This window comes from Myotis daubentonii, chromosome 18 (assembly GCF_963259705.1).
Source record: "Myotis daubentonii chromosome 18, mMyoDau2.1, whole genome shotgun sequence".
In the NCBI taxonomy this organism is placed as follows: Eukaryota; Metazoa; Chordata; class Mammalia; order Chiroptera; family Vespertilionidae; genus Myotis; species Myotis daubentonii.
Window position 1 is genome coordinate 6,967,945 of NC_081857.1, and position 15,489 is coordinate 6,983,433.

A 15,489-nucleotide genomic window follows, 5' to 3' on the forward strand; every position below is an offset into this window, starting at 1 on the left:
GACGTCCTTAAAGCAGGGACCTGAGGACACTCGTGGGCAATGGGACCTTCCAAGTTCTCGAGGGACTGACCCTGCAGACACCGAGGAAGGGTGCCAGGACACCTGCCTGCCCCAGTGCCACTGTCACGGGACTGCCCACCGCACCCTCCACGGTCTCAAGACTCTGAGCTATGAAACGTTATTTTTCTCTCCCAGTCAGTCAGCAGGGGTGACCTGGCTTTGCCTCCTCTAGGGACCTGGGCTGTATGGGGTCACTCACCCACAGGCTAAGAAGAGAGGCAAGAAGTGCATAGCTGGGTTGAGGATGGAGAGGCAGCCTGGAGCTGCCCCCTTAAGTAGGACAGAGGGTAGCTGAGAGCCTCATGGCTGCCCTCTGGTGGCCATCGTGGGCAGTCAAGAACCTACACACCAGCCTGCACTGTGGTGTGGTCAGTTCCATTCATTGTAAGAGATCATTTGCTACTCAGTCCTCGCCTGGTATGCAGCTCTACAGTTTAGATACAGACAGCGAAAATGGAGCACAGCTCTTTCCCTGAACCGGGCAGATTTCACATGTTGGGACTTCTTTCCTTTATAGATTTTTAAATTTAGATCCGGTTAGGAAATAGGGCCTTCTACATTTTTATTTCAATGAGCATCCGCTAAACAGCTCTGAGTCCTTCATCTTTGTATTGACTGTGAAAACAGAAACTATAGCCAGGATTCACATGATGGGAAGAGCCAGGCTTTTTCTTCCAACACTGGGAAATGTTGTGCCCGGCACACCTTTCCTGTCTCCCTCCGCCCTGCTGGAAGAGGCTGCCCTTGGCAGGCCCGGAGTGGTCAGCTGTCTCCTGCTTCAGCACCCATTGCTCGCGGTGACTCTGATCAGGGGGATCCCCTCTCGAGCTCTTTGAAAGAACAGCCTGTGTTGTACTTGTTTCCAGAATTCTTTCCCACGGGGGTTACAGATGCATAGTTACTTTTATTGTCAGTGTCATGACCGCTGTCATCATCGGTGTGAGCTCCTACCCTCCCAGGGATTACACATGCCAGATGCTCTATAAATGTTTAAAGCGTGCGTGTGCACAAGATGGGAAGCCAGCAACGTGTTTGGTGAATGAGTGAAGGGATGGATGAGTTTCCAGCTCTCCCCTCTCAATGAGGCACAATTCTGGCTTTGTTTCTGTCTTCTGTAGCCTCCCTTCAACTCTCTGGGAACGTGTCTTCGCCTGAAAAGCAGACCCTACCCAAGCCTCAGACCCCTCCCACCCCGGCTCCTCCAGGCCATTCCACTGAATTCTCTCTTCGCCCCTCAGTTTCTCCCTCTGCAGTTGTGTGCATCAGGTCACTGGCCCATCAAAGGTCCCACTCCCTCTACCTACACCCAACAGGGCCAGGGCGAGGAGGAGGCAGGAGAGGCACCTGGGGCACAGAATTTAAGGAGGCATCACCCTCAGGGCCGTGTATGTGTGAGAGTGCCATCTTCTTGCGGGGGGAGGTGGGTCCTTTCACGGGATCGCAGGGGCTCACCCGCGGGAGATTGTGGTGTGGTGGGATTTATTTTGGGTGGAAATAGAAGGCTGCCCCCAAGTTTCCAGGGTCTCAACTCCATCCATCCCCCTGTGGAAGAAGGCCAGTGTTGTCTTCGTCAAGCTCGATACAAAGGCCAAGGTAAGAAAGTTCTGTGCGTGTCAAAGCATAGTTCGTATCTGTCCCCATCCCGCCAGCACAGTCCGGGCTCAGCTGGCCCTGTGGCCGTGTTAGGTCCACTCAGCTGCCGCACAGGTGACTGCTAGACCTACATGATCACCACAAAATTCGTGAACAAACAGGACTAGTGAGAGAGAGAGAGAGAGAGAGAGAGAGAGAGAGAGAGCCCTTTGTCAGGCTGATTATATTATCTCAAGCTTGGGAAAAACCAGGCACTTCTTCAAACTAACCATTCAACTTCCCAGGCTTTCCCAGGCTTCTGATGTGTCCACTCCCTAACCAATCTATTTCCTCGATCTTCCAGGATTTGGGTCCCTTATCCAATCCGATCTTTCCCCCGGCTAGATAGACCAGCCTCTACTGTTGCCATCTGAGCTTTTGCTGCACATGCGCCCAGCAGAGTAATTTCTTCTGTTGTTTTTATTCCTCTGGAGGGTGGAGGATGCCCGGGGGGAGGGGGGGAGCTGTAATTCTTAGTGAAGCACTCCGAATATTGGATTCTGCTTCCCAGTTTATTGTGCTTAATAATGTCTGGTTCCCTTTGCTCTCTGCCTTTATTAATATCTAGTTACCTACGCTGACAATCTCAGGGTATTTGAGGTGCATCCAATCCACACATCCAGGCCCTGCCTCAAACCCAGCCTTCCTGCCTGCTCCCAGCACTGCTGCCTGCACTGGCTGGCAGGGGGGTGGGAGGGCTTGGGCTCCCCGCCCCGGGCAGCAGCTTTGGGGCTGGCCAGGCCCTGGTGGCTTGCTGTCGGCTGCAGCTCGTGCCAGCAGCTTCTCCATTCTATGGAAACGGGAAACCGCATAGTTGAAGGCAGACAGGAAGACGGGGCGTAGGTGGGGTTCCTCCTGCACTCTCAGCCCCCATCCTGAGCACAGCCTTGAAGTTCCGCCAGAGCCCCAAGGCTGCCCTCCTCCTCACCCCTGGCTCCTAAAAGCCTGCTGTGTGCTCCTCCCTTCTATCGGGACTCTGCCTCTGCCTCCTTCCCTGCTCCACTCTCTCTTCACCTCTAACACCCCCCCCCCTTTCTGTCCCTTCCTCACCTCTCCCCCTGGGAGGAAACACAGCCATCAGGCCAGTCCAGGGAGCTAGTCGGGGCATCCATTGGCATGGCGCACCTTGCACACCCACCCTAGTGCCCTAGCCCCGAGTCTCTGCCCCCAGCAGCTCTCCAGGTTCATGTGAGCTCAGGCAGCTGCTTGGCCATAGTCACCACCTTCTCCCCGCCCCAAGCCCTTGGCCCCCAGCAGAGATGGGCTGATGGCACTACTGTGCCTGTCCGGGCTTCCAGAAGGGCTGAGAAGGCTGGGGGCAGCCCACTGGCAGCTGCTCTCTAAGGAATGCAGGAGGCCTTGAACTCACCAGCCAATCGACTCCAGTGCACGCCCTGGAGCTGGGTAAATGCTGTGGTCTGACCAGTGAATGGCAGTGGGGGAACCTGCCACCGCAGGCTTAACCCTTCTTGGGCCTTCCTGGTCCATTTTCTCTGAAGGTGGGATGTTTTCCTGTTCCCCCCGACCCCCTCCCACCTCCCCGTCAGTTTCACCCTGAGGTTTTCCCTGTGGGGTGGGGGTGGGGGGGTATTTCCTAGTTCTCCCTGACCCCCTCCTGTGCTGGTGGTGATGACTGGGTTAGCCTGTCTTCTCATCGCAACTGCAGACGTCTGGAGGGCAGGCGCTGTGCCTTTCACCTGTGTGTCCCTAGCCCCTGGCTCAGAGAAGATGCTCAGCCAATACCTGCTGCGTGAGTGATGGACTTGGCAATGGCTCATCACGACTGCCTTCCTTTGGCCTCTGCCCAGAGCCAGGCAGCTCTGTCAGGACCCCTGCTCTGCCCTCTCTCTGGAGAGCTCCTTCCTGCTTCGGTCAGAACCATCACAACCGCTGCCCCCAGGGTTTCCCTGCCGCCTCTCTCTCCCCAAGCAGCCCTGATGCCGTCCTCCCCCAGCCCCTCCCTCCACGAGGAGCTGCTCAGAGCCTCCCCGTGACCACCAGCTCCAGAACCACTCGGAGTGGAGAGCCCCTCGCTGCCCTGCTACCCCGGACTCCCCCAGAAGCCTCGTATGCCACAGGGGGAAGCCGCTGGCCTCCAGAACCAAAGTCTGACACTAACCCCAGGATTCCAGGCCCCTGGAATCTGGCCCCAGCCCTCCCCTCATTCTTACCCACTTCAGCCCTAAGGGATTCCTCCCCGGGTCCTTCGCTTTCCCTGTTGCCCACTTAGGCCCCCCCAGAGAGTCGGAGGACAGGATGTGGGCTTGTGTGGAGGCCTGCGACTGCATATCCAGCCAAAGGCCCGGGAAAGGGACTGACTTACAAGAATCGGCTCCTGGAAGAGCCCAGCCAGGCCTGCAGCCAACTTCCACTTTCCTCGGGATGTTCTCAGTTCCGGGGCCTCTGGTTTTGAGTGGAGATTCCTCCTTCTGCACATGGGACTTTCCAGAAGGGTCACAGCTCCTTCGATGCAGCCACGCGGCCTGTCCCCATTCAAGCCTTCCCCGCCGGCAGAGGATGTCCTGGATGCTGGCGGTCCTGGCTCTCCGGAGAAGGGTGGCTGTGTGGTCCCTGTGGATGCCCCTTCTCTGGGCAGGTAAGTGGGGCAGGTGAGTGGCCCGTCCTCAAAGAGCTGCCCCCTCCGGCCGGCTGCCCCTCGCCAGATGTCTGCACAGGGTTCCCCAATCCCAAGTAAGAACCCAGGCACTGGGAGGGGGTCGGCAATACTGATGCAAGCTTTGGGGCAACTTTTTTTTTTTTAATATATTTTTATTGATTTCAGAGAGGAAGAGAGAAGGAGGGAGAGAGAAACATCCATGATGAGAGAGAATCATGGATCGGCTGCCTCCTGAACGACCCCTACTAGGGGTTGAGCCTGCAAGCCAGGCATGTGCCCTTGACCGGGAATCGAACCCAGGACCCTTCAGTCCCCAGGCCGACGCTCTATCCACTGAGCCACACCTGCCAGGGCTTTGGGGCAACTTTTAAAACTAGGCCAGGCAAAGAGATGCAGGGTCCTGGGCGGAAGGAGGCAGCAGCCCTGGGAGAAGTCGGTTTAGTTTGGAGAGGCTGTTAAGACTGAGGCTGGTGGCACCAGTGGTTTGGAAAGAGCTGGCTGTGAAAATGGTGCGGGTCTGGCAGTGCTAACACGTGAGGATTCTAAATACTGTGTGTCTGAGGAGCACAAGGAGGGCAGGGCAGAGCAGGGATCTTTCAATCTGAGGATGTATTTCCAACAGCCTGTGGGAAGCCAGGGCCCGTCAGGAGGTCTGTGTAAGGAGGGATGAGAGGCGAGAGCAAGTTTAATGCAGCACATGTGGGCCTGGGGGCGGATGATCTGGTGATGGGATGCCTGCCTGATGGGTCTCTTCAGCCCCAGGCAATCCCTGCAGTCTGCCTGGTGCCCGACTTCCCTCCCTTGGGTGAGAAGTGCTCAGTATGACGCGGCTCAGCACCGCAAGGCCAGGGCATGGGAGTCCGGGGGTGTAGCCAAGACAAAGACACCTTTGTCCACCTCAGACTAACAGTGACTTGGAGATGACTCTGTCCTGTGTCCCTCCAGAGTCTCCAAGCTTGAGGGCTCCAATCTCTGCAGATTTCAACATTTCTAGACATGTGAAGGAAATGCCTCACAAAAAGAAATCTGTTTGGTTCAAACATCTTTCAAATCCTTGGCCTTGGGAGGCAAAAAGAATTTGGCCAAAAGCCTCTTGGTGGTAAACGAAGTGAGTGCAACTGATGGGTGCACCCCTTGCTATATGGAGGGGACGGTGTGAGCCCAGAAAGGAACATAATTGCTGAAGGTCACACGGCTCATTCTGGGCAGAGCGGGGCAGGCTAGGACCCAGGAGTCCTGACGGCCATCCAGTGCTATTTCTCCTCTACGTCCTGTCTCCACTCTGCATTCCCCTGAAGTCATCGCCAATCAAACCAGAGATGGTTGGCGCCAGGGAGTGCAGGGAGGCATATGAGGGGCTAGGCAAGGGTGGGCAAACTTTTTGACTCGAGGGCCACAATGGGTTCTTAAACTGGACAGGAGGGCCGGAACAAAAGCATGGATGGAGTGTTTGTGTGAGGGAACTAATACATGTTAACACTGCTGGTGGTGAAGGAGCGGAGGGGAGAGCAAGAGAACCCTCCGCTCTTTTGGCTCCGCGGGCCGGATAGCACAGCCGAACCGGCCGGATCCGGCCCGCGGGCCGTAGTTTGCCCACGGCTGGCTAGAGTTACCAGTGGCTGGTTGAGTGACCATTCAGAGCACGTCTCCTTAACCGAACTCCCAGCACCTGGGTCTGTCCCGCATCTCCTCTCGTTCTGCCCTGCACCCCTGCAGCCACCACTGTGCCAGGCACTGGGTAAATCAGCAAATCCTGCCATTCGTTCTGTAAAACTTGCTGAGTTTCTACATCCTCCTCCTGAACAGAGTGGGAACTGGGAGTGCAAAGATGGAGAGAGGAACTCACAGGCCAGCGGGAGACACTGACTCATAACCACGCGGTAACAAGAGAAACAAGGCCAATTCATAGCAAGGATCCCAGGCTGCTGAGGGAACGCGGAGAATGCGTGTGTAACCTGCAGGGATGGACGGGGGAGATTAGGGAACCCTGACGCTTCAAGGATGAGCAGACATTAGCCTGTGAAGAGGGCAGGGCGCACTTGAAGCAGAGGCATCACCCACAGGCCTCAAACTCCACACGTTCCCAGCAGCACTCAGCCCCCTGCCCCCTCTCCCCCTTCTGCTTCTCCTCCTGTCCTGGCTCACAGAGAACTGGCACCTTGTGGGTTCCAAGGACCTGGGAGCCATCCTTGACTCCTTGCTCCTTTGCTTCTCAGACCCAATCTACTACCAGGTCCATTGATGACACTTCTTCTTTTTTTAATATATTTTTTAATTGATTTTTTACAGAGAGGAAGGGAGAGAGATAGTTAGAAACATCGATGAGAGAGAAACATCGATGAGCCACCTCTTGCACATCTCCTACTGGGGATGTGCCCGCAACCCAGGTACATGCCCTTGACCGGAATCAAACCTGGGACCTTTCAGTCCACAGGCTGATGCTCTATCCACTGAGCCAAACCAGTTTTGGCTGATTACACTTCTTACCTCTCTCAGTTCCTGCCACCTCTACTCCCCTCTGTTGCTCCCCCTCAATGCAAACTTCCATCACTCACCTTTGGATTAAACAGGGGTGGGGAACCTTTTTCAGTTGAGGGCCATTTGGATCTTTATAGCATCATCCGAGGGCCATTCGAAATAATCAATGTAAACATTAGCCGGCTATATTGGGCCAGACATTTAGTGAACTCACCCCTCAGGCCTTGGCAGGGCCAGACCCAACGATTTTGCGGGCCTTATACGGCCCGAGGACCGGAGGGTCCCCACCCCTGGGTTAACACAAGCAGCCTCGGGTTTGCCCTACCTACAGGCCTCCTCTGCCCTGCTCCAGGAGCGATCTCTCTCACAGGCCTCTAATCCTGTCCCTCTCTTACCTAAAACCTCTTCTAGGGCCCTCATTGCTCGGAGGACAAAGCCCAGGTGCCAGTGTCACTCTCAGGGCCCTGCACAACCTGGTTCTCTCTGTAAATTCCCTGCGTTTCTACGTCGCAGCTCTGCAGCACCATTCTTACCCCCCCCCCTGCCCCCCTGCAGAGACCTACTTTCAGTTCCCTGTGCACATGCTCTCTCCCTCCAGGCCTTCGGACACGCTGTCCCCTCAGCCTGTAACACTTCCCATCCCCGCGCCAGCCAGCCCTCTGCTTGGCCTGGCAAATTCCGCTTCTCCTTTGGCCTCAGTTTACCTGAACCCTCCAGACCAGGTGAGGTTACACCCTCACGCTACCCGTGTTCTCCCAGAGTCCCCCCCTTTTCCCACGATGGCACTTGGCTTGCTATATTTTAATTGCTATATTTTACTATATGTTAATTGCTTGGCTTCCTCTCTGAGCTCCATGAGCACAGGTATGAATTCTTTTGAACTTTGTTCCCAGCCCCTGGGACAGTGCATTCTCAACGTGGGTGAAGGGAGTGGGGGGAGAGGAGCCCCAATTTGCTCCGTGCTGCTTGCAGGAGAGATTGAGGAGCCTTGGGCAAGCGGAGTGACGTGGCTCTGTTCTTGCAGCACCGCTTCCTGTCGCGGCTACTGGTGCCCACGTGCAGGGCCAGGTGGGGGGCTCGGTGCTGCTGGCGGCAGAGTGCCACCCTGGCTTCCAAGTCCGAGAGGCCATCTGGCGGTCTCTCTGGCCCTCGGAGGAGCTCCTGGCCACGTCTTTCCGGGGCTCCCTGGAGACCCTGTACCACTCCCACTTCCTGGGCCGCACCCGGCTGCACCGCAACCTGAGCCTGGAGCTCGGGCCGCTGGAGCCTGGGGACAGCGGCAACTTCTCCGTGTTGCTCGTGGACACTGAAGGCCGGGCCTGGACCCAGACCCTGCAGCTCAAGGTGTATGGTGAGTGTGCCTGGCACTGGCTCTCTGCCCACCTTCCCTCACACAGTCCTGGAAGGGCACCTTGAGTCCTGGGAGCTGGAGAACTGGGTTCCAGAAACCTTGGGCCTCTGACTCCGTGGCTGATTCAGAGAGTCTCCTGCAGCCGCATCTGAGAACGCTCCTTAGGTTCCCCCAGGCAGCTGGATCGGGAGCAGCCCAGCTCTACAGTCCTAGTCTGAGCCCAGCGTGGCATTTTCCGGACTCAGTGGTCTTAGACACAAGGCTGAGCTCCGACATTCGCCATCTCATTAGTAAAGTGGGCATCGGTGAGGTTGCCACATAGATGCTCATGGCAGTGAAGTGCAGTGGGGCTGGGAAAGCATCTGGGACGGAAGTTCACCTGTGCCTCACCAGTCCAAAGGTATCAGATTAAGACATGCCATTATTTTCTGTGCCACTAAACGGGGAAATATTGCCAATCAAACTATGGCACTATGTTTTTATTAAAATTTATAATTCAACTATAGTTAGAAGTACAGAATTTTTATTTTATATTTTAAAAGAGTTATTTCAGATATATTTAGAGATCTTAACTATATATAACATGCATGGGTTCTTTCAGTCACTCGTAGTTGCAAAACGTACCATCTCCAACCTTATTGGCTAAAGACAGCTATTTTATTTCTCACAATTCTGTAGGTTAGCCTGGCTCAGCAGGCAGACCTCTGCTCCATGTGGGTTTGCAGGGTCATTCATGCAGCCTCGTTCAGCACTTCAGCTCAGGTGTCTGAATTCACTGGGGACAGAAAGGGGCTTTCTTTCCAGCAACTTCACCTCCACCTCCATCACAACCACCTCTACCATAACCTCTACCACTATCACTACCTCCACATCTTCCTCCATCCTCACCTCCACCATCACCACCTTCCTCCTACATCACCTACCACTATCACCGCCTCTACCTCCACCATCACTTCTACCACTAACACTACCTTCACATGTACCTCCACCATCACTACCTCCACCATCACTTCTACCACTATCTCTACCTCCACCTCCACCATCACTACCTCCACCTTCACCACCTTCCTCCTTCATCACCCTATCACTACCTCCATCTCCACCCCCACTACCTCCACCACCACTACCATCTCCACCTCCACCATCACTTCTACCACTATCACTACCTCCACATGTACCTCCACCATCACTATCTCTACCTTCCTCCTTCATCACCCTACCATTACCACCACCTTCACCTCCACCATCATTTCTATCACTATAACTATCCAACTTCACCACTCCACTATCATCTCCACCTCTATCTCCATTACCCCCATCACCTTCACAGTCACCACCACTACCACCTCTACCTCCACCATTACTTCTACCACTATTACTATTTCTACCTCTACCTCCACCCCTCCGCCATCACCTCCACCTCTACCACCTTTTCTTCTGGTCAAGAAAAAACAGTGGCCTTCCAGCTCTCATTTAGATACCTAGTGGCTTGGAAATGATATGTGAATGACCCCAAAGCACAATTGTAGTAAAACCTTGGAAATTTGGTAGCGTAGAGGGGAAGACAAGGTTCAAATTCAGGATGGAGAGTAGGGGTGACAGCTAGGAAGAGGGAAACCATGAGGGAGAGAAAGGCAGTAGCAAATTGGGAGGAGAGAAACACCCCGCCCCCTCCCTGAGACAGCTAACTGGCTGCCACTCAGGGTGCTGACAAGCACTTAGACGGGTGTCCCTCTGGATGCATGCGGCCCTGAACCAGGAGTCCAGTTTGGCAAACAGCATGCTGGCTGGGTTTCAGCACCCCCACCTCCCCCTGTTCCCCCCTGGCCAAGGCCCTCGTGCAGTGAGTAACCTACACAACCGTACAGGCAGCCCTGGGGCTTCTCCCTTGTTGAGTCTCAGCTGCCGCCCGTGGGAGATGAGGACACTGAGTGTGAGAACACATGCAGCACCCACTCCGCGAGGCTCCAGAAGGCCCTGTTCTCAGCATCCGAATTACAAATTGTAAGGAAATTGCTGTTTTATTGCTTCCAAATGCATAGCTTGATTAGAACTAATTGCACAAAACTGCCAAACAGCGTCCTTAGGCGCTCTGCTCTGACAATAGATAAAGAAGGATTTGAGTTAGCAGATCAGTTACCAGACAGGTCAATGTGCTCATCGTGTTTGGAAGCAGCTTGTCCTCCTGAGGAGTATAAATATCTCCCCTGTAAACTTTGTTTATATTATTAGTGTGCCCAGCATTTCTTTTTTCTTTTTTCATATTCCAAATCCCAACACACTGAGCTGGCATCCATGAGGTTTTACTCGCTTGGCTTTGGAATGCTGTCAGACACTGAGCCCTCACTGTCACCAGCAGGCTCTCCCGCTGGCCCCCCTTGCCAGGGAAACCCGGGACTGACTCATCAACCTGCGTAGGAAAGGGGAGCAGGACACCAGTTTGTTGAATGTCCCAGGCAGCTGAACACCTAGAGAGTGAGGGTTATGAAGATAACAAGACAGAGCCCCTTCATAGCCCTATTTGCACCATTGTAATTATTTTCTTAATCATTTCTTGTCAGCATTTGTCTGCCTCACCAAACTCTAATCTCCAAAAGTCCAGGCATGTGTATGATGGGCTGCTGCTGCTGCTGTTGTTTTGGTTGTTGTTTTGTTTTTGCCTGATGTGATAAATGCTCACCATCTCTCTGGTTGATATATCATGGGGGAAGTGCTATGACAAGAGACAGACAGAGGGCTTGGAAAGCTCAGCACCACACCTGGAGTGTCAGGGAAGGCTTTGCAGTCAGGGCAGCAGGCAGTGTGTCCAAGCTGGGCCCACCGTTTTCTAGGGGGCCGAGAAGATAAAGGTATGTGTGCACTGCTGAGACATATGGGAGCATGGAAGAGCATGACATGTTTCAGAGAACTGGAAATTAGGGAGGACTAGCAGGAGGGATAGCTGGAGAGATGGACATCAACCATTTTATGGAGGATTTTGAATCCCACACTTAGGAATTCAGCTTTGGTCCTGCGGTCAACAGGAAGCCAGACAAGGTTTTGGAACAAGAGTGGACTAGTCAGAGGCGTTACCTACCCCGGTGTGGATCCCAGAGCCAGGGCGAGGGCCCTGCCCAACACCCCAGTAACCCAGACCTGCTCTACTATTTTTGCCCAGATGCAGTACCCAGGCCTACGGTACAAGTGTTCATTGCTGTATCTCAGCCTTCCAAGACCTGCCAGGCTTTCCTGTCCTGTTGGGTCCCCAACATCAGTGACATAACCTATAGCTGGCGACAGGAGGGGACCATTGACTTTGGTATCAAGCCACATGGCCTCTTCACAGATGGACAGGTGTTGAGGGTTTCGCTGGGACCAGAAGACAAGGGCATGGCCTTTTCCTGCATTGTCTCCAACCCCGTCAGCTGGAATTCGACTATAGTCACCCCCTGGGAGAGCTGCCATCATGAGGCAGGTATGCCACAGGTCAAGGGTCAATGTGGGGTAGTGAAGCATCAAGTCCACTTCTGACCCTGCCCCCTCCATGTCCTGCCCCAGGGAAGGCCTCCTACAAGGATGTGCTGCTGGTGGTGGTGCCCGTCTTGCTGCTTCTGGTCCTGGCCGGTCTCTCTGCCTGGTACTGGGGCCCCTGCTCAGGTGGGAGTTCTGCACGTGCTGGAGGTGGGTGGGGAGCTAAATCTACTGGAAAGATGGGCAGATTTGGACCTCTTCCTATTTGTCTTCAGATTGTCTGCCCTCTATACCTCTCCCACCTCATCTCTTGGCCCTCTCCATCTTGCATTCTGGCCTCCAATAAGAATTGAGTTCTTTTGTAGCTCTTCAAGTGAGCTATTCTCTTACATACATCTTCAGGCCTTTGCACATTCCATTTTCCCTGTCTGGAACACACTTTCCATGATTTCCCACTCAACTCCTTCATTGGATTATCTCCTATAAGATCTATATTTTATCTATGTCAAAGAGGGGGAGGAGAAAGAGATAGAAACATCAATGATGAGAGAGAATCATTGATTGGCTGCCCCTGCACGCCCCACAACAGAGATCAATCTCGCAACCTGGGCACATGCCCTGACTGGGAATTGAACTGTGACCTTCTGGTTCATAGGTCGATGCTCAACATTGAGCCACACTGGCTGGCTAATGTTCTGCCTTTAACGCCCATCGCTTACCCCACTTACAGCACTGATTGCACTTACTCTCGCACTAAATTCTTAACCCTTTAAAGGCAAATGCTGGGTCACCACTGGGCATCTAGCAATAGTTTCTGTATCAATAAAGGTTTGTAGAGTAAAAGTTTAGTCGAATCCCAACCCCTTGTTGCCTAGAAAATATTCTCTGAGCAAAGTGCTGTCTGCCTGGGAGCTGATCGTGCCTCTTTGTCAAGGAGAAGAAAGGGGAAACTCAGTGGTCAGCCAGGTTCTGAGCTCTACACCCATCAGCCCTGCCTTTGCCCCGAATGCCCTGCCCCTGAAAGGAGCACCTCCAGTGGCCTGGGCTTCCTGGTTTTGTGCATCGCAGGCTGTGTGGCTTGCTCGCCCAGGGTGGAGAGAGCGGGTCAGCAAGGAGAAGGAGGCATGAGGCCTGAGACGCTCAGCATAGAAATGGAGCAGAGGACTGGCTCTTGTATGTTCTTTCCCTGGGGATGGGGGAAAGCAGCTGAGGTCACACCCCATCCAGGAGCCCTGTCTGTCCCAGGCGGTCCCCGGGATTTATGTAGAAGCCGGGAAAGAGCAGCTTTTTGTTTTAACAGCTTTATTGAAATATAATTCACATGCCATACAATTCACCCATTTAAACTGCATATAGCCCTGGCCGGCATGGCTCAGTGGATAGAGCGTCGGCCTGCGGACTGATGGGTCCCGGGTTCGATTCCTGCCAAGGGCACATGCCTGGGTTGCGGCTCGATCCCCAGTAGGGGGTGTGCAGGAGGCAGCCGATCAATGATTCTCTCTCATCATTGATGTTTCTATCTCTCTCTCCTTCTCCCTTCCTCTCTGAAATCAATAAAGAAATATATTTTTAAAAAAATAAAGTGCATACAATTCAGTGGCTTTTATTGTATTCACAGAGTTGTGTATCCATCACCACAATCAATTTTAGAACATTTTCATTACCCCCAAAAGAACCCCCAAACCCCTTGGCCATCCCTCCCTAATCAACCTTCTCTCACTCAGCTTAACGTTGTCAAGGCTCAGAAAAGAGTGGCTTTGGCCACTGAGAAGGACAGAAAGGCTCCTCACAGGGAGTCCAGAGCTGGCTCTGGCTCTGCCATGTGGCTTCTGGCCATTTAATTGGGTCCATCCCAGCTCTAACTTTCTGTACGCTTTATAGCTAAATGCATGGCATAGCTGCCGAGGGAGGCTAGACATTAGGAAGAACTACTTGTCTTTGAAGCATCTCCTTTTCCATGGTCTTGATAAAATGGGGGGCGGGGGGAGGGTTGTGGGTGTGTTTGGTTTTTTGCTTGAGGTGACCTTGGGCTGGGCCAATGTTACTAAGATTCTAAACATTGGAGGGGTAACCTTCTATCTTATCTCCTTGCAGGGAGAAAGAAGAAGGAAGTCTGTGCTGATGAAGTCACTCTACAGACAGAGAACCCCCTTGTGTAGGCTCTGCCCTGAGGGAGGAGATAAACTGATGTGGGCTCATGAGGAACCCCACTGCCCAGGCACATGATGGTCCAGGACCTAGTTGGTGCCTGGAAACTACCATGGTCCTCGTAGCTCCTGTGAGACACCGTTGCACTCTCCAGGGGCAGCCTGGGCAGCCGTCACATTGGGAGGACAGGAATCATTGGCACAACCTTCCACACTCTCTCCCTTCCCTCTGGCCATATTGCATGCCCTGGCTTTGGTCTGGGCAAGATGGGCCTAAGAAGATATTCCCTAAAGGACACTGGACATTCTCCAGGACCCACAGGGACAGTGACTGTGCAGGTCATTCACTTCCCACCATTGCATTTGTTGAAATCCTAAGCCAAATTTCTCAAAATACGACTATTTGGAGATAGGGCCTTTAAAGATATAGTTAAGGTTAAATGAAGTCATTGGAATAGGGCCCTAATTTACTAGTAATATGCCTGGGGTCCTTATAAGAAGAGGAGCGACACCAGAAATGCACACACAGGGAGAAACAGCCATGGGAGGGCACAGAGAGATTGAAGCCAAAGAGTGAGGCCTCAGTAGACACCTGGACTTTGGGTCTCCAGAACTGTGAGAAAATAAATGTCTGCTATTTAAGTCACCCAGTCAGTGGTACTTTGTTATGATAGCCCTGACAGACTGACCTGCAGCAACGGATTGCCTCCAGCCTGGGTCCCAGGCTTTAAGAGACATTAGACCTCTGAACTAACTGTGACTCTCTGAATCACCTACTTCCAGCCCCAGTCCCAGCCCTAGCCCAAGCTCCTGCAGTTTGAGATCCTGATGACCAAGGCATTGTCATAAGAAAAGGTCTAGAAATAGGTGAAGGTGGGAGGTGAAGGACAAGGGTTTCTCTTTCTGGCCTGAAAGGCTTTCAGGTCATTTGAGTTCATGACCCTCAAAGGTAAGTTACAGTTATAGACCATCAAAGGGTGGTTTATATCTCATGGTGGGGATGGGTGCCATTTTACAGGTAACATCTTTTTGTAGATAGCAACTTTTTAGTAGATAACTTCACCCTCTCTGTTAACTATCGTGGCTCCTATAGGATCTGGGGGTGGGATTTAAGATTCTTGCCTCCAGTGACCAGAAAAAAAAGATATTAAATTTGCCCCAGCCAAAGTTTTTGCACAACTTCAAGAAAAGCAGCTCAGTTTGAGGTAAGTGTCTCTACCTGAGGCTGAGAGAGGAAAGAGCTAGGAAAAGCTAAGAAGAAGAAAAATTTTGAAGGGGAAGGGAGCTGAAGCATCCTGGCATCTGGCACACTAATTTTCAAATGCAAATGCAGAGGATCCACCCAAGTTCAAGGAGAGAGGGACAAGACCCACAACTCAAAAGGAAGATGGTCAAGGTCACTTTTAAAGAAGAGCTTGTTGGATGAAAGCAATTATTGTGGCCATCTTTGGAAAATACTCTCTGCCACTGAGTGATTCTGTCTAGAAAAGCTCTGGGGTATTGCCACTGGAAAAATATTTGATGAGCTAAACTTTGGGATTAGTAGATGGTAAGGTGCACAGTTACTCCCTTCCACATATAATTGGATTTTTTTTCCTGGGGCCTCACTCAACTCTTGATAATAGAGAGGAAGGAGGCATTGAGTAAACAGGGGTAGGTTTTGAAGTATTTTCCAGGATGGCTTCGATCGTTCCACCCAGGATGTTAGTCGGGTCCAAGGATCTTCCCTCTTCACCTCAATTCCTGTGCACTCA

The 15,489-nt window shown here is 52.8% G+C and overlaps 1 protein-coding gene across 2 annotated transcripts; it reads left to right on the top strand.

The window, feature by feature from the left end:
* Positions 1-4,110: 4,110 nt before the first annotated feature.
* SLAMF8 (SLAM family member 8) lies at positions 4,111-14,322 on the top strand. 2 transcript variants are annotated; one of them, XM_059673628.1, is made up of 5 exons: positions 4,111-4,288; positions 7,812-8,138; positions 11,296-11,592; positions 11,676-11,798; positions 13,683-14,322. In XM_059673628.1, the coding sequence occupies exons 1-5, from the start codon at positions 4,210-4,212 to the stop codon at positions 13,745-13,747; spliced, it is 891 nt and encodes a 296-aa protein (XP_059529611.1). In that variant the 5' UTR covers positions 4,111-4,209; the 3' UTR covers positions 13,748-14,322. The 2 variants fall into 2 exon arrangements, with proteins under 2 accessions (XP_059529611.1, XP_059529612.1); XM_059673629.1 differs by having other exon boundaries at positions 4,113-4,288; positions 11,676-11,774.
* Positions 14,323-15,489: the final 1,167 nt, after the last annotated feature.